This window comes from Boleophthalmus pectinirostris, unplaced genomic scaffold, assembly GCF_026225935.1.
Source record: "Boleophthalmus pectinirostris isolate CB_2022bp ecotype Guang Dong unplaced genomic scaffold, ASM2622593v1 HiC_scaffold_19, whole genome shotgun sequence".
Taxonomy (NCBI): Eukaryota; Metazoa; Chordata; class Actinopteri; order Gobiiformes; family Gobiidae; genus Boleophthalmus; species Boleophthalmus pectinirostris.
Window position 1 is genome coordinate 3,837,988 of NW_026571140.1, and position 19,470 is coordinate 3,857,457.

General features: G+C 41.8%; 2 protein-coding genes across 3 annotated transcripts in view; one reads left to right on the top strand and one right to left on the bottom strand.

The window, feature by feature from the left end:
• myo9aa (myosin IXAa) overlaps window positions 1–11,568 on the bottom strand; it is a 297,586-nt gene extending 286,018 nt beyond the window's left edge. Inside the window, exon 1 of the mRNA XM_055155019.1 lies at window positions 11,200–11,568. The gene's annotated coding sequence lies outside the window, so the exon portion shown is untranslated. The remainder of the gene's footprint in view (window positions 1–11,199) is intronic.
• Window positions 11,569–11,615: 47 nt separating this feature from the next.
• senp8 (SUMO peptidase family member, NEDD8 specific) lies at window positions 11,616–16,200 on the top strand. Of its 2 annotated transcripts, none has more exons than XM_020930689.2 (2): window positions 11,616–11,783; window positions 13,118–16,200. In XM_020930689.2, the coding sequence occupies exon 2, from the start codon at window positions 13,142–13,144 to the stop codon at window positions 13,778–13,780; it is 639 nt and encodes a 212-aa protein (XP_020786348.1). In that variant the 5' UTR covers window positions 11,616–11,783; window positions 13,118–13,141; the 3' UTR covers window positions 13,781–16,200. The 2 variants fall into 2 exon arrangements, with proteins under 2 accessions (XP_020786348.1, XP_020786347.1); XM_020930688.2 differs by having other exon boundaries at window positions 11,618–11,796.
• Window positions 16,201–19,470: the final 3,270 nt, after the last annotated feature.

A 19,470-nucleotide genomic window follows, 5' to 3' on the forward strand; every position in this document is an offset into this window, starting at 1 on the left:
AGATGTGTATAGGAGCGGTAGGCGGTGTAGATGTGTATAGGAGCGGTAGGTGTAGATGTGTATAGGAGCGGTAGGCGGGTGTAGATGTGTATAGGAAGCGGTAGGCGGTGTAGATGTGTATAGGAGCGGTAGGCGGGTGTAGATGTTAGTAGGTAGATGTGTATAGGAGCGGTAGGCGGGTGTAGATGTGTATAGAGTGTAGATGTGTAGGCGGGTAGGCGGGTGTAGATGTGTATAGGAGCGGTAGGGCGGTGTAGATGTGTATAGGAGCGGTAGGCGGGTGTAGATGTGTATAGGAGCGGTAGGCAGTGATGTCTAATTATCAATGATATACTTGAGTCTTTATTTAATAGAGAACTCTACAGCCAGTTAGTTTTGTCACACTGCTAAAATTTTAAACTCCATTTCGATACTAAAGAAAATGCTCGATACCAATTTCGATACCATATAGTTCTATACTGGTGTTGAGTTAAGTTCAATCATTACTAAAAATGTTCAAGAAAAGTCTAATTCTGTCATGATTATGGGAATTTTAGTATTGATACTCGTTAAATACAGTATCTATTTTCGATAATGGATTGTCAGTACTTTTGACAATCCAACACCCAGTGAACTGACTGTAAAAGTGTGGGGTTTGGAGGAGACGTAAAACTTTGGAGGAACAAATTGGCACAGATTAAAAGTCCATCTTCTTTATGTCCAAAAAATTCATACACAGAGCCATTTTTATTATTTTGTTGTTCTGCCATTTTGTCCAGTCTCATTCTTACAAAAACAATAAGGTTAATTCACACACTAAACGGAATTTGATCTTTAATGATAAGAATTCCCTTTTGCACTATGCTGCTGTATGAAAACTAAAACACTTCATGATCTGACCATATTCAGAGAGAAATAGGGCAGGAAATACCATCCACCTCACTTCCTGTACTCCAGTCAATAAAGGCACAATGGTCAAACAATTCTTAATATGGAACAATGCTGCTGTGTGCCCGTTTTTAAAGAGGACATATTGTGCGAAATCAACCTTTTAGAGCTTGGTTAGAATAATTTCCTCTCCTCGCTGACCTTCTGAAGTTGTATTTGGAGTAATTTGTGCATGTTTGAGTCATCTTTATGCTCCTGTATTCAAGACGTAATTGCTTCGACGTACCTCGTTTTCACCTCCACCGGTACATGCCCACTGTGACATACATTCTCACATTTATTTTCTATCTGTGATGCACGTAGGATCCGGCAGTATTGCGTAACAATTACACAGCCCAGTACGTCTTCTTTAAAGAGCCTATATTACACTATTTTCTGATCTCTAATGTTTCCTCATCACAAACATGCCCGCAGTTGTGTGAATGGAACAAAACAATACACATGTCTAAGGGCACTTTCACACCGCTAGTTTGAAAATTTAGTGAGCACCATGCAAAAAATTTATATTTTGTACCATATAGACTCCAGTGTGGTCCTTGCACACCTGCAAACCAACCACAATTGGTCCAATTGACATATATCAGAGGCTCCTGTGCACAGCAGGTTCCACTGCACGTGGCGAGGGGTCGCTGAGGCTCTCCCACATGCCAGAACTCTCAGAAGTGAGGCTATCCAGCTCCAACTCCGGCCCCGTCACACCCCTCAACCGGAGCACGGTGGAAATTGAGCTTAATTTGAACACATTAGTGGAAAGAGTCTGCGCCTGCCCTCCTATGATGCATTTCGAAGAGTTTGTTTGTACCTACTGTCTATGGTTTGGACCAGAGGTGGTGCTCTCACCAGAGGGACCGCACCAGAGTTTGGTGGACCAAGACCACCACCTTTTTAAGGTCTGGGTCCACTTGATTTAGTGCTGATCTGAGTGCGACTGATGCTTTCACCCCAACGAAAATTAACCTTACTAACAGCTTTTGGAATGGAACATTTGGTGCACCCTAATCCTCCATATGTAGGCTGAGTTCCACCCTGTGATGTCATATGGTAATAAAGGAAATGTGTTTTTAAACTCCGTGCACTTTCACTAGAATCATTTGGATAATTTCATACCAGGAATGTCTATCTCTACTGAATTTAAGATAAAAGTCAGATGTTAACTTGAAAACTAACGCTTCATGACAGCACAAGGTGAAGCATCTTGAGCTTTGGAGATGTAAACAAAGTGATAATAAACCATATCATGTGTAGAGTAACTAGAATTTCAAAATAAAAAACTGACATCCCCGTTATAAAACTGTAAAGAGTGCATAAATAAGTAAAATTGTTATGCAGGGACTATTCATGACTAACATTTGAGCCAGTAGAGTCACATTTTCTTTGTGTTTTGGTCGTTTTTATGCAGCTTTTCTCTATTTTATCTAAACAAATACCAATTTATGCCTCTCTTTACTGTTGGCAAGGCTCAAACTGGTCAAAAATAGAGACACCTGGAACATTTCTTGTATAAAACTGGGACAAATAACTACTTTTGGATAAATCTGCTGGGCTCAAAACTGGAACTCTCCCAGGTAAACAGGGAAGTCTGGTCACCCTTATCATGTGTGAATGAAAAAAACACAACTCCAGGTATGTTTCTGAGGAGGTAACAACATTACAACACGGCTAAAAGCTCACAATAATCCATTTAGCGTAACACAGGACCTTAAACGCGGCACCTCGTCACTCATTCACTGCTAGACTGTCATGGGGAGTGAGAGTCTGTGTGTCTTGCCCAGTGGCGTGCCAGTCCTGACAGATCTCCCCAGAGCGCAGCAGACAGCAGATAACAGAATTATCTCGGAGCTTCTGTATCATCTGGTCAATTAGAGCATTGATAGGAGTGTGCAGATTAGGCCGGGAGCATTCCTGGTGCCGGCGGGCATGTTGGGGCTGCAGCGAGGGGCCTTATCGCGGGCTGTTTGTTGTCAGTTGCACAGCCGCTATCTGGACTCTTCCTCCCCTCTTGCCTCACTCGGACAGTGCACAGACTACTGTAAACTGCAGAATTCCTCGCAGATAAGAGCTGCTGCTGCTTCACTGTACGGGCCGGACGCAAGCACTTTCACTCCGAAGGAAAAAAACACTGGCTGTGCTTTTAGTCGTAACGGTATTTTTGATAAATTTGTAGATTAAGGAATAGGAGTTAAAAGGAAGCATTATGCAAGACAGACTTTAAATTCCATAAACGTGACTTCACTGTGTCCCCCAGATACTATGGTAAAACATATTCAGATCAAATGTAGTTTTTAAGAGAACAACTGTACTGCTGATTTATTCTTGATAATAGGCTCTATTCACGCTTACGTCACAAACCAGGAAGACGTTTGGAAAGAGGAGATTACAACTTCCGGCGGGCTCTGTTCACAGTAGTAACTCTGACTAAATCTAGGAAAAAATGACAAAAATGTCCAGTTTTCTTCATCTAAATGTCATTGTAGCGCTCCGTCATTTTCGACTAATCAACAAGTCCAACCATACCTCAGTTTTCATCATTTGCCCACTAGAGGTGTGGAAAATATTAAAATATCAATATATCGTATCGTTTAATGTGATGATACTGTAACTATATCGTGGGCTGCTGTATTGTTATATCGCCAAGAGTGTTTTTTGGTATATTTTATTAAATTACTTTGCTACAGCTATGGTTTTGTTGCTTTTTCAGAGAAAGGAAACTCTTTTGTGACACATTTGACATTTTTTGAGGATTAAAATGGGCTTTTTTCGTATTAACTTCAGAGAAGAAGTGGATTGATAAAGACTTTTAGTATCACAGCCATGATTTAGCCTTTATTTTTGACTGAAACTTATCAAATCGATTTGAAATATATCAAACTGAATCGAAAGTGCACTGTATCGAGATATGTATCGTATCGTGGCCTGTGTAAGAAGGTATCGTATGAGGCCCCAAATTCCACATGATTCCAAACAGCACATACATATGCAGTCTTCATTTTACCTCTGATCACATTTTCTTTAGTGGGTTTGATTAGTGTCGGGAACTACACCAGAAGTTGTCACTGCATGTTTCCAAACGTCTTCCTGGTTTGTGAGGTAAGCCTAGAGCCTGTTGTATGAGGAGTTTTGGTTTTCAAGACAATTATTCAATCAGAAAGCAGAAGCAAAGCCTCACATAAGTCTCTCATTTGGGTTGCTGGTTCAATGCTGTAATCCAGTTGGTTTAAACTTAAAATGGCTCGCTCTGATCTGAATGGGCACTACCTAAACCCTAGCCAGGTTGGTGCCACCTAGTGCCTCCGCTCAATTTCATTTGGCTCCAGTGAATAGGTCAGGAATCAGAATACACTAGAAGGTTTGCAAGAACCCCAGAAGTTGTAGACCGCTAACTGTCAATTAACAAAGAGCTGTGAAGCCATGACCGAGTCTCTTTTTGTGGTGCAGCACAACAGTAAACAAAGCGGTCGAAATGGATGTAAACAAAGTCATACATTCTGTGTTGGCAACGATTTAATAGATCGAGGATTTAAAGATGGAACAAAGAGAATGTTTGATAAATTTTATCAAGGGGAAAGACGTTATTGTCCTTCTTCCTACGGGATTTGGCTCATTACATACGTCACGACCAAATAGCAGCGATTGGTTAAATAAAAAAAGTACACGCCTACTGTCGAGCGAACGAATCCTATTGCTGCGAGGTCACACAGTTTCCACAAAGTGAAACTGTTTGATGAATCAGGCTACCTAAACCCAAAAACCTGCAGTCAAACATGAGTCAGTGCTAGTGCAGCCTTTGCAGCTCAGGGAGGGAATTCAGGAGGTTCTGAGCCTCACATGAGGCCGACCATATACTAATAATGACACAAACTTGGATGTGTCCTTTATCCATCTGCAGGTCAAGGCTCTGGCAACACAGGTTCAGATTTGAGTGTAAAACCTGTCCCATAATAAGAGTACTGTGGATAGACACAGTACATGCACAGCTTTTGTTTGACTCTTCCATTTGAGGCATTAACTGCAAAGATGAAGTTGGTCCCTCACACAAACAGAACAGCTCTAAAAACACAAAGACCATTCTTGGTGCTGTGGCCGAGGCTCCTGTGAGCAGCAGTGAGTTAATGAGGGGAAGTGCACAACACGAGAGTCTTTGAGGCCCGAGAGCGCCTCACAGAATGCTCCTGTGAAGAAAGAGCAGCTTTGTGCAGCAATACACAGCCTCGCTCCTCTTTAATGACTCCATGTGAACGCCAATCACTCACACCATACAATCCTATCATGGCCACACACTATGGAGACCCCAGTCATGTGAGGGGTCCACACGTGACACAGCAGCACCGGCTCGGAGCTCAGAGGGCCCTCAGGTAACTCCCCAGGGAGAAATAAGGGAGGGTCTGAGGAAAACACAACTGCAAACAACACACTGCACACATGAGCAAACACTGCCAGTTTTAAGTTGACTGAAAACAAGAAAAACTACAAAACAGATGTAAACAAAACATTTTCAGAAGCCTTCGATCAATATCTGTGTTCATGGTCCTGTTTAGGTGTTTGATTTTCAACAAAAAGGTGAGAGCGACTAACGGAAAAAACAGTTGGCTGATTCTAGCGAGCTCGTGAATGTTACTGGAGAGTGATTTGTTTAACAGAACAAATCATCTGTTAAACAAAGTTCCAACTAAGCCAAACTAGGACCAAACTAGGACCAAAGCAGGACCAAAGCAGGACCAAAGCAGGACCAAAGCAGGACCAAAGCAGGACCTAACAGGATCAAAGTAGGACCAAACCAGGACTGAATTAGGACCAAAGCAGGATCTAACCAGGACCAAAGCAGGACCAAAGCAGGACCAAAGCAGGATCAAACCAGGACCAAACCAGGACCAAACCAGGACCAAACTAGAACCAAACTAGAACCAAACAAGGACCAAACCAGGACCAAACCAGGACCAAACCAGGATCAAACTAGGACCAACCTAGGACCAAACCAGGACCTCAACCGGGACCTCACCAGAACCGAACTAGGACCAAATCACGACCAAACCAGGATCAAACCAGGACCTAACCAGGACCAATCCAGGACCAAACTAGGCTGGACAGGCTGCAGACGTGTCCAGGACTGACATGCATCAATTTTGCAGATTGAGAGCCAGAGTCCACTCATTCAGTCTGCCTCTGCCAAAACAGACTGGATCAGAAATGTAGTTTTCCTGGCATCAGTGTAAAAAGCAGTGATTGTGAGTAGAGATAAACCGATACACCAGACCGATATTTGGACTTTTTAATGCATGGGCTATCGGCCTTAAATCACCAGCGCTGGTAGACATCTCATTTCGGTCAATCTGCTGCCTAAAAACACACAAAAAGCTTTATTTGAACAAATTAGTGTGAAGTGAACTACATGACTACACAACTCTCATTCAGTTTAGCAAATTTAAATGACAGAATTTGAGGAAAACCAAAATTGGCTCTACGTATTGGCTCAAAAATATCGGAAAAGCCTGTAAATGTAATCTTACAATAAACATTTGTTAGGAATAAATACAATTCCACTGAAAACTGAAGGACAAAGAAGAACAGGAAAGAGAAACACTGAAACACAGCTCCCTCACTGCAGCTCAGTGCCAGCCCAACCTGCTTTGGCGATTGCATTCAACAAAAAGAGTCAAAAGAAGCTCCCCAATACAAAAAGATTATTATGTCTTATTTGAATCATATGAACCGAGGTAAATATGATCACAATGTTATCACAATGAGTCCAGCTTCAACACAAGCAGAACTAACAAAAAGGTAAGTGGTATAGATTTAACCTTCCAAAACACTGAAATCAACTATTTTCTACATAGTGTACAAGAAGTATAAGAGCCTTTTCTATGAAGTGTTTACGAAACCCTGTGCTCATTCTATTTGAAAAGGAACTTCACAGACATCTTTAACCACAATAAATAGCCTCTGAAACATCACTTCCTTTTCTTGCACTGGAAATGAGTCAACAACAATCAACAGAGGGAGTAAATAAAACCAAGTCTAAAATAAACTCTCAAATGCACATCTTTTACGCTGTCAGCTTTGTTTTGTTTCACGGCAAGAATGGAAGTAGAAATAATGGCTTGTTGACAGTAGAGCCGCAATCACAATTAAACGAATGAATTGACTTAATGCGACCGTCGAATCACAAAAGCTGCGGTTATTTACGAACCGTCCTCCGCTAACGACGCCAAATCCTGCCTTATTGTGAGAAGGTTTACCCTGAGGTTCAGAAACTTACAAATATGTTGCTAAATGCATGGGATTCTTGAAAGAGTGAAGCGCTTTTACAGCCTTCTCAAACGTGAACGCTCCTGGGTAGATCTGAAATGTGACTGTGGACAGAACTATGATTTGAAAACCACTGTTGGGCAAGTTACTTTAAAACTGTAATGTGTTATTTATGACTTGTGACTGTCATTTTAAAGTAATTCGTTACATTACAATATTACTGTATTTAAAATGTAAGGCGTTACACTACTATTGCAGCACTTTTAAGTTACTCTCACCAAAATAACTGCGAAGATGCTGAAGTTTTGCGCCGTGTATGGACTGAACCAGGACTAAACCAGGTCTAAACCAGAACTGAACCGAGGACTAAACCAGGACTGAACTAGGTCTAAACCAGGACTAAACTAGGTCTAAACCTGGACTAAACTAGGTCTAAACCTGGACTAAACTAGGTCTAAACCAGGAGTAAACTAGAACTGAACAAGAGCTGAACCAGGACTGAACCAGGTCTAAACCAAGACTAAACCATGACTAATCTTGGACTAGAACTTGGAGTGAGAGAGAACCTGAGCCCGTGGAACAGGGGGTCTGCAAAGCTCGATCGCGTCAGCTGCAGTCAGACCCGTGGAGCGTGGAGTTCGGCGCCTGTGCTTTCGCCCGTGGTTACCTGACGATCTATGCAAGTGCATCTCCAGCGTTTCACCGCTGCTGATATCGCTGCGACTTTAGCAAATTTGTATAAAGAAAAAAAAGAAAAAAAAACCTACTTCAATCCAGGTTAAAAAAGCATTACAATGTGCATTACTGACATTTGTGAGTAAAATATAATTTTTTTTTCCCTGTAATGCCCTAACATTACTGCGTTACAGCAAAAAGCAACACATTACAGTAATTCGTTACTTTTATAATGTTGAAAACACGAATCAAACAACAAATTGCATTAAAATTGGAATTAGAATACATCTGCGTCGTCACAATACAAAAAATTCTATGTGCTCTTGTTCTGATACTGATTATACTTTTTTATTTATGTATTGTGCAGTCCTATTTGATGGTTGTACATGCGACTACAGTGTTTTCGAGGCTGTGCTGTAGTGTGTGTGAATGAGCTCAAAGGGAGAGGGGCCGTGCGTCTCTCGGGAGCAGCGCACACAGGAGGGCACTGGGCCTGCAGGGTGTCAGATGTCTGGGGCAGCTGGCTCTTCTCAGGGCCCACATTCCAACGGGACAGGCCCACTTTACCCTCATCACCTGTGCACATCTGAGAGACACAGAAAGAGCGAGAGAGAAAGCACAGGACTACTACAGAGAGAGGAGGTAGTATCTGCATAGTACAGGAGGAAAAACACCAAACACTGCACTGCAAAATGTAAGATATAAACATTTAAATCTACCAGAAAATGACCTAAAGTAGAGAAATTATCTGTCCAAGCAGCAAGATCAATTTACTTGACAAGTTGTCTTAAAATAAACTACCTTTAGACCTGTTTACACAAGAACACTTGCGGGTAAAAACATCAAACTATTTTATCGGAAGTGCCTTTCGTTTAGACGGTGACGACATTTTTGGGGCTTAAAAATGCAAAAATCTAAAGCCACCCTCCAGAGTGGAAAAGTGGAATACGCTCCATCGTAGTTGAATACGCGCCGCCGTAGCGTTTCCGTCTACACTGCCCAAGACGCAAAACTCTGGTCTGATCTGCTCACGTCGCGTACACGTTTACGTCACATACATCACCACCGAGCCGCCTGGCCGCATACCCAACGAATTCCACACACTTTTGCGTCACCTTATGCACGTAGATTTCCTCCCGAAAACGCTCGTCTAAACGTGGAATAAAAAGTGAAGATGCAACACCACTTATGCGTCTTCTGTTCAGACCGTCATCATATAAACGTAGCCTAGAATGAAGCAGTCTCAGAAACTAGTAAGTAGTCGATAATAAATGTGAAAACAAGATCAATAACCTGATAGAAGTCTTAACATCTTAGCCATATCAGAGAAATTTGCAATGTGTAGAGTGTGTTCCACAAAGATTCTAAAGATCCTGTCTATGTGGAGTCTTATCCTAAACTGCTGAATGGAAACTAAGACTGGAGTAGATAAAAGAAATTCTTGGTCAACTACAGACGTGTGCTGCTGGTTGACAAAAAAAAAAAAAAAAGTTGACTAAAAAGGGGGCGTGGCAAAAGCTTTCAAAACCAATATTTCCAATCTCTTAAAAAATGACTGCCCATATTCAAAAAGCAAGCTGATTAGGGGATAATCACATCTAGGCTTCTTATTCAGACCATAAAAAAGTGAAAACTGACCTCAAAAAATGTGTGTAAATAGAGTGTAACGTCAGCCATAGCCTTCAGTTCCAGTCAAATGAAGCTCACAGAGACTAGCAGATGTAGGGGTGAATTTAGAGCCAGTTTTTTTAGGAACAGGAGTTGACTTATCGACAAAATTGTGAAATAAGAAGAGCAGAATCATGCAGAGCGGGTGAATCCGAACATTTTAAGCCCAAAAAGAGGAAGAGCAATGGATTTATTTAGAAAGCGACGGTTAGCGGATTTGCTTTGTCCATTTACAGTCTACGCTTTCGTCATGAAAGCAATAATAGGACAATGATGAATAAGAAACGAGGTGCATTTGTGATGATCTGCCAAACTGTCTGGGCCGGGGTTTGTGATTTTAGAGTTTTTCTGTTTGTGTGAGAGAACTTAGTCTTTGCAGTTCACGCCTAAAATGGAAGAGTCAAACAAAAACTGTGACTGTCCGTGTACAGAGAACCCAAACAACTTCAGTTACTGTAGTACTCTTATACATATGGCACCGCATCAGCAGTCCACTACACTGGAACTCTTGTGCTGTTACAAGTACTATTCAAAACAAACATACCAGATAACTGCTCATTTAACTCATGCAAATCAACTTCCAAAGTACTACAATTGATTTCAGAATGGTTGTAGTTATCGTAGAGCTAAAATGTGTATTACAACCCTCCTAGTAGCTTTGCAGTCTTATTACCAAGAGCTACATGTACTTTTAAAGAAATTGTACTTTGCAGAAGACTTTTCTCGTGGTATACTTTTACTCTTACAGGATTAAAAGTTTTGGTTCCTCTTCCTACTGTGAGAAAATCTACAAAAATGTTGCATCGCTCCTTCTAATTTAATTTTATTTTTCTAGTTTGTGCATTATTTGGGTAATATTATTTTGAAGTGGCTCTTACTTGAGAACATTTTGGGCTACTCTACCCACCCTGATGTCATAAAAGGTTGTAGTACAAGTACAAAATAAGTATTACACAATCCTCCCGAGTAGTATGCAGTCCTGCTCATTGCCAAAAACAAATAAAAGTACGCACAAAATCAGGATAATACTAGTCTAGGTTTTGCAAAAGTGAACCATTTCCACTGACAGCCAGGCACGGACCATGAATCAGCAACTTCCCCTGCCCATAGAGCCGAGTCCTGCTGATGCGTAATGCTCCTGCTCTTTTTAGCCGTACCGTCTGACCTCCACTACTAAATAATACATGGAACCGTTTACCCCACCCCGCTCCCCTCTGCAGCCCACGACTCAGCACAACACTGCCTGCTCGCTGCCTTTACGTAACACCTCCATACAATATTTAGGAGTCAACTACATAGCGACAAATCCCACTGGAGTGAATCATGATTGTCACATATGGTTTCGAATGGCTGGCTTGCAGCGAGGAGCGAACGTAGCAGTGTTAAAACGCCGTATAGAAGCACGCAGCGAGCCAAAGTTTCCAACAGAATCCACGACATCAGCTGAGAATGGAGCGAGCTGCTACTGGACCGCGACGCGCAATAGAACCGATGCGCAAAACGGCTCCAAAACGCGTCCGTAATAAAAATGCAGGGGGAAAATTGCCTGTTCCAGCCCAGGCAATAGAGGTTCATTATTGGCTGCTTCAAAGCCCAGAGCTGTCCTTCCCACTGGGGTAGAGAGAGAGAGAGATCACCACCGCTACGCTAAACCTAAAAAAAATAACAAAAAAATGGGAGACTTACCTTGAAACGTGCGCGCTGAACGGGAGACGATCTGTGCCCGCAACGTTGTTTTTTTTTTTATAATAGGATGGCTCGGTTGCAGGCAGACAGGCAGGCAGCAGCAGTAGAGGAGCGGTGGTAGGCTACAAATGCAGTCTCTCTATTTAATTCCCCGCTGCATCCCCCCCTCGGTACGCGTGGGCTCCCGGTAATGTAATCCGTGCGTAACCGTGGCGCATTCTCCCGCAGCGGAGCGCCGTGTACCGTGTGGAGAAAACGCGGTGGTCCGTCCGTTCCTCGGTTCGTTCGCTCGGTGTCACGGTCGCTAACACTCCTCCTTTGCCTTGCTAATCAGTGCGGCCACTCTCCGGGGAGCGCGCAGCGGCGAGTGTGCGCGTTCACGGGGCTTATGGGCGGGGGCAGGCTACGTCAGGACGGCGCGGCGACGTAGCGCGGAGCCCGGAAGTACTCGAAGCATGTAAACAACCAGACAACCGCTCGTACCGCATTTTTTACACACTTATTCAGGCGCGATTACACCCCGGCGCGGCGTGTGGCTGCCGTGCACCTCGGACACCGCGCGCGCGTCGCCTTCACACTCAAAGGTATTCGCACAATGTAAGTAACGCAAATAATAACAGTAATGTCAGCACGATGGCATCTCTTCCGTCAGTCATCAAACCTGCACTTAAGTCCTGAACAATAGTTTGAGTTTAGAGCCGCCACGTTAAATAAACATGTGTACGTGTGGTGTTTCATGGGGAAAGTGTCTGTGGTCCGGTCGTTGCTCCAGATGAGTAGGTGGCGGTGTTGGTTAACACCTCATGAGACGTGAGGAGAAGCAGCAGCAGCAGTTTACGGTAGTGTGCGCGCTGCGGTCACGGCACCGCTTCTCCCATGCGCTTCTCGAGCCCGTGTCACCTGAGTGTGCCTGTGTGAGGTATGGTTAACGCATGACAACGTGTTTACTCTGTATGGAACTGTTCTACACGTTCACATGTGTTTGGAGTGTTTCTGTAATATGCTCGTGCTATCTGGGCTGTGTGTGTGTGTGTGTGTGTGTGTGTGTGTGTGTGTGTGTGTGAACCCAGTAGCCTACAGAGGAGAGTACAGACACAGACCGCTGCCAGAAGTGATGAGGCAAACGCATTGCAGTAATGCAATCCTCTACACAGCCTCTACACAGAAGAGGACCACTTCAGTGTTGACTGCACTGTAAAAACAGCACGGATCAGACGCCAGTGTCGTCTGGCAGCTAAACTTTAATATCTCATTACAAAGTGAACTGAAGGACTCCAGAGTTAACCCCTTTCCACCTACTTTGTTTTACTTTACTTTGTCTTTATTAGTTTGGTAATACTAAAGACAAGTTCCATTTATAGGTCATGCATTATACTGTGTTAAATGTGTGTTTAGTGTGCAAACTGCAGAGAAAATGTAGTTGTACGCAAGGAAAACATAAGGAGAAAAACACAGGAAAATTAAACAAATGTTTGAGAATGCATTTTTAATGCTTTATTGTAATGTACTGGCACACAGGGCTGTATAATAATATTTTTTATTCGGGTATTTTCATAAATGATAAATTGCATGATCATGCAGTAATCAACAGATACATAAAGGCAAATTATTTTATTTTATTACTCATCACAAATATAATCTTCATAGATAAAATAAAAGTAAAAATCAATCATTCTGAAAAGGAGTGGGGAGAATTAAACACTTATCTGCCCCCACCTCCTTTTTTACAAAACTTTTAAAGCAATAATGTGCTTCTGCCAGACTCTTACAGTGAGTCCCATTACCCCAGATACAAAATAAATCTGTTATATTTTACATTCAGATGACAAATAAACTCTCATAGTCTTTCTTCGATATGGATGTTTAGACTCCATTCAACCTTGGTAATAATAAAGACAAGTGTGTGTTTTGTGTGCAGGCGTTGTCGTGGTGACGGTGGAGCATGGACCCGGTGGTGCTGAGCTTTCATGACAGTCTGCTGCGGCGCTCGGACCTGGCTCTGCTGGAGGGACAGCAGTGGCTCAACGACCAGGTCATCGGCTTTGCCTTTGAGTACTTCTCTGCGGAGCTCTTCACGGACCTGAGGGACTCCATCACCTTCATCAGCCCCGAGGTCACCCAGTTCATCAAATGTGCTTCGTGCCCCGAGGAGCTGGCTCTGTTCCTGGAGCCGCTGGGACTGTCCTCGCGCAGATGTGTCTTCCTGGCGGTCAACGATAACTCCAACCAAACGGCGGGCGGCACGCACTGGAGCCTCCTGGTGTACCACCGCGGCTCCAACCGCTTCGCCCACTACGACTCTCAGAACGGCAGCAACTCGGTGCACGCCCGCCGCATCGCTCGCAAACTGGAGGCATTCACGGGCGGAGGGGGCAGGGCCGGGTTCGTGGAAGAGCAGTGCCCGTCGCAGCAGAACAGCTACGACTGCGGCATGTACGTGATCTGCATCTGCGAGGCTTTGTGCGAGCGGCTCAGGGCGGAGGGCAGCCCCAGACTCCCGGAGAACTGCATCACGCCGGGCTTCATCACGCAGAAGAGAGCGGAGTGGTGCAGACTCATCCACACTCTGGCTTTTCAATAACGTCATCAGCTGCTGTGCTCCACTAATGCACAAACTCAAAACAACACCTCATGCATTTAGGGATGTAACAATAACCAGAGTATCACAAAATAATCGTCAAATTATTTTCGCTCTCACAATATATTGAATTACAAGTCTATTTGCTTATTTCTGATCCATGTTATAATGTCATTTTCTCATCAAAAACATAGCTAGAGTTGTGTTTTGTTTCATTCATACATTAATACATATTTAGGTCGAGTTCTTTTCTCAAACAGAAAACACTGTCACTCAACAGGAAGTGCCCCACTGTGTTTTTAAACTCCACACACCTTCACTAGAATCATGTGGATCATTTCAGCTCTCGAACTGCCAATCTCTACTCAACTATAGAAGTCGTAGTAGTTTATTCGGTCATTTTGCAGCACTACAAAACAAAACATAAACTACAGCCCCATGGATCATGACCGAAAAGGTTTATGCTGAAGTAAAAGTACTTATAATGCCTAACACTTTTAAGCAATGACAGAATTCCAAGAAAGAAAAGCAGTGTATGAACAGCAGGTTTGCATTTACAATTTCACTTGCGATTTACTGTGTGTATATATAAGAGACAAAATATAAATTAAAACAAACAAAACAGAATACATACTTGATTCATTGCAGAGTTCTATATCTTTCAAAACTAACCCCTCGAACAGAAATACAATCACTTTTTTTCTTAATTCTTATCTTAATTTTTTTAAAAGATGCTATTTTTTTATTTTTTTTGTCATCTATGGTTGTACAAACTAATGATAATGTTTACGAATTCACAAAATTTTATTGTTATGATCGTATCAAAATAAGCAAAATGAGAATGAAGAATGTAAGGATTTAGTTTTTTGGGGTTTTTTTGCCATTTATGGTGATACAAACTAATAATAATTTTAACTAAAGGTAAAATGAGCTGTTAACTTTGAAACACATGACATCACAAGGTGGAACAGAGCGTTATGAGCTTTGGAGATAAAAACAGACTGATAATAAACCGTTACTCGAACATGTGTGAATGAAACAAAACACAAATCCAGGTTTGTTTTTGAGGAGGCAACAACATTCGAACATGACTAAAAGCTCACACAGAGTACATTTTATGTGTTTTTTATTTAGTGTTATGGTGAGAGAACTACATAGAACCTAGAATCTTGCTCTGTTTAAGTGCAGAGCACATGAAGAAATAACTTATTAAACCTTTAAATCTTAATTCTTTTTTTCTCAATTGATTATGACAGAACCAGAGTTTGTCAGGAAAAAGTAGCACGTTCACAATTTTGTTAGCCTCCACAAAATAAATAACATAATATAAATAATAGTTAATGAGAGATTTGGGTATGGTTACATCCCTAATGTGTTTAACAAATCCACTTGTACTACTGTCTCAATATAACTCTAGTGTGTACAGTCTCACTACACAGTTCCTCTGACAGCAGTGTGACGTTTCCCTCATAGTATATGCACATTTACACCACCAGGTCAAAGTTTGGACACACTGTTTCATTTATGTTTCTCTATTTCCAGGATTATTTACGCTGTAGATTCTCTCTGAAGGAATTATGGATGACACACGTGGACTGTAGGAAACCAAAGAGAAGCTCAAAATAACTCCACTTGTTTTAGAACATTTAAAATAGCCTTTAAGCTTTGCTTGGCTTCACATGGCACAGGTGTGAAGTGAAAACCATTTCAGGAGACTTCATCATGAAGCTCATAGAGAGAAGTTCAGGGGTTTGCAACGCTGTTGACAAAGCAAAGCTTGGATACTTTGAGGATTTGAATATGAAATAAAATAAAAGTAGTTGAGTTATTTAAAGAGGGGGTAGCGTTCTGCCATGCTTTAATGTTGTTCTCTCATGTTTGAATCATTTAGCGATCTATCCCAGGCCTGATTCAAACCCTCCTTATGGTTAGCGTTAAGATTTTGTCTAATTCTCCTTAAATTTTCCCCCAAAAAATACACTACAACCTGACAAACTTGATGTGATGTTCAGTAGTTTCATTAACGGGACTTAAAGCCACATAAAGGAAAACAAAAAAAAAACATGAAATGAGATCATGTGTCCAAACGTTTGAGCCGTGGTGTACAGTATTTAAGCGACACCAGCATGCCTCAGTGAGTATTTAAAGTCCACACTAACAGTTACAGAGGAGTATTTGTCTTTATGTTCATGACGGAGTTTGTGTTGAATGTTCACGTGTTTACACAGATCTGCTCAGGGTCGCCTCAATAAAGAGAATGTGCTTAATGGGTCCTGGTCTGGTCCTGGTCTGGTCTGGTCTGGTCCTGGTCTGGTCCTGGTCCTGGTCTGGTCCGGTTTTGGTTCTGTTCACTTGCAAATACCAGTGTATGAGAATGTTGGATGCCTCACATGGAAATAAAGTAATGTGGACATTTTGGAGAATGTGTGGTTTCTTTTAGTGTACTGGTCTGTGGTGGAAGGTAAATTAAAGTACTGCACTGTAATTGCATCAAAGTACCTGTTTAAATATGTACTTTAAGAGTAAAAAGTAAAAGTACTCCACACAGTGTAGTTAATTTGTTTGTGTTAAATGTACGGAAGCCGAGAGGGGTCACAACAAACGCAAACGCCGCAACAAATACAATACAACAAAAAGCCACAACAAACCAAAAAAAAGTCACAACGGAAATGACCGGGGGACTCTATTTTAATGCAAACGCCGCAACAAATACAAATGCCAGAACACAAACGCAAATGCCACAACACATTAAAAAGCCGCAACACACCAAAAAAAGTCACAACGGAAATGACCGGGGGACTCTATTTTAATGCAAACGCCGCAACAAATACAAACGCCACAACACAAACGCAAATGCCGCAACACATTAAAAAGCCACAACACAATAAAAAGCCACAACACATCAAAAAGCCACAACGGAAATGACCTAGGGACTCTATTTTCCAACAGATCGATCAAGCGGCAAGTGAAGAAGAAGAACTACAACGTGAAACGAATAATGATAAAACAATAAATGACTTTTACTTACGTTTCCAATTTCTCCGTTCCTTTACTTTTCACGTTGTAGTTCTTCTTCTTCACTTGCCGCTTGATCGGTCCGTCGGAAAATAGAGTCCCGTGGTCACTTCCATTGTGGCTTTTTGATGTGTTGTGGCTTTTGGTTTGTGTTGTGGCGTTTGTATTTGTTGCTGCGTTTGCATTAAAATAGAGTCCTGCGGTCATTTCCCTTGTGGCTTTTTTTGGTTTGTTGTGGCTTTTTGTTGTGTTGTCGCATTTGTATTTGTTGCAGCGTTTGTGTTTGTTGTGACCCCTCTCGGCTTCCGTAGGTAGAGATATGGATTAAAAATGACAGATTTTCAACAACACTGACAATTTCAACACAGATTGTCAATATAAATCAATATTGTGTATTTATTTTTGTTTGCTGAAAGCTGAGGCGTAACTCAAAACCTTTAGTCTGGATGTGACACAAACATGGTCAAAATAACTCTTAAAATTACATGAAAAGTACTTTTTACTTTTCAGTCCTGTTCAGAAATGTAGTGAAGTAGAAAGTACACATGCCTGTAAGTAAAAGTAAGAAGTATCCACTTTAATCACACATTTACGTAAATAAAGTACAAGTAGCATCAGATTGTACTTAAAGGTGCACTGTGTAACTTTTCTTGTGGAGGGTTCACCAACTGCTTGTCTCCATGGAGATGTTGTTGCTTTGTCTGTAATGTTCCACAATAAAGCCCTGAACTCATCTATGTGCATGAAGATCAGCAGATACTAGAAACTAGGTCAAGCTACAGGTCAGATCTGTGGAGAGGCGTCTCAGTGTATCCTAAGAATGCAGGAAATGTTTTTCATACTATTTTAAGTAATAAAAACATTTGTAGTTGCATAAGAGCCAAGTTGAATACTGTACTCTGGAACATTCCAACAATCCCATCTTGTCAGTTTGTATTGACCTGCACTTTATTTATTTTAAATGGATACTTTTTACTTTTACTTTACTACATTTGAGAGCAGATATCTGTACTTTCTCCTCCACTACATTTTTGAACAGGACCTAAAAGTAAAAAGTACTTTTCATATGGTTTTAGGGGTAATTTTGACTAAAGGTTTTGAGTTCAAACCTCGGCTTTCAGCAAATAAAAATAAAATATACAAAATTCATGTGAAAATTAAGAAATAGTTTTAGATTCCCATTGTTGACCAAAATGTGTGTTTGGTGTTTAACCCCCAATCACACTCAGGCACATTTTTGTGTGTTTTGACTTTTGTTTCTTTCATAATTTCTTCATTTTTAATACAAATGAATCTTCGCCTATTCTGACATTTATTTTTGAATGATGAGGTGAGGATGATGAGGATGATGGTGGAAATGCATCTCAGGTGTCAGGTGCATGTGGCTGCCTCAGTGTCTCTGGTTCTGTGTCTCTGGTTCTGTGGTTCTCTCTGTTCTGTTCTGTCTCTGGGTTCTGTCTCTGGTTCTGTCTTGGTTCTGTCTGTTCTCTGTTCTGTCTCTAGTCTCTAGTTTTGTGTCTCTAGTTCTGTTTCTGTCTCTGGTTCTGGTTCTGTGTGTGGTTCTGGTTCTGTGTCTCTGGTTCTGGTTCTGTGTGTGGTTCTGGTTCTGTGTGTGGTTCTGGTTCTGTGCGCGGTACAGTGGTACAGTGGTACAGTGGTACAGTGATCTGAGGTGAGTTTAGTCTCTGTACATGTGACCAGCACAATAGTCAAAACTTTACTACCTTTTACTATTGTCCTGGTCACAGACAGAACCCGTCCAACTGGTTCCTCCGGCTACACACACACACACACACACGCACACACACACACACACACACACACACACGCACACACACACACACACACACACACACACACACACGCACAGTGGACTGAATCTAGGTCAGCACCATATGAGAACGATGCAATATTTGATAACTATGATAACCACGTTCAGTCCTGCAGTAACCATATTTTAACACATATTTTGGACTCATAAATTCAGTTAAAACTTTATTATATTACACAAAATTGAGTCTTGGCGCTCTCTTGTGTTAGAATGTTGTTACCTCATCAAAAACAGACCTGGACTTGTGTTTGAGTAACTCCTTTTTCCCTTTAGTTCAGCACAGATTGTCAATTCCGGGGTTGAAATGATCCAGATTATTCAAGTGAAGGTGTATGGAGCACTTCCTGTATCACTGCATGACATCACAAAGTGGGTTCAAGTGGTTTTCATCTTGAGAGAAGGACCTAAACATGCAGAGATTGCGCGTTGAACATACGTGAATGCAACGCAACAAAACACAACTCCGGGTCTGTTTGTGGCGAGGAAACAAGATTACAACCAAGATCAGAAAATAGACAAACGTTTCTATTTTTTATTTTTTATTTTTTTTATATAATCAGAGAAGATGTGATGGTGAAAACAAAAAATGTAAATCAGCAGGATAATCCGCAGCCCCACAAAAGCCTCGGGTTGTGGGGGGTTCGAGTTTTGGCCGCGCTCTGCGGTAATCCCAGAGCGGACGTGTACAACACACACACACACACACACACACACACACACACACACACACACACGCACACACACACACACACACACACACACACACACACACACACACAAACTGTAGGCCTGTGTACACTCTGTAGAACAACAATACATTTTTATTATTGTATTTAATTTTATGATT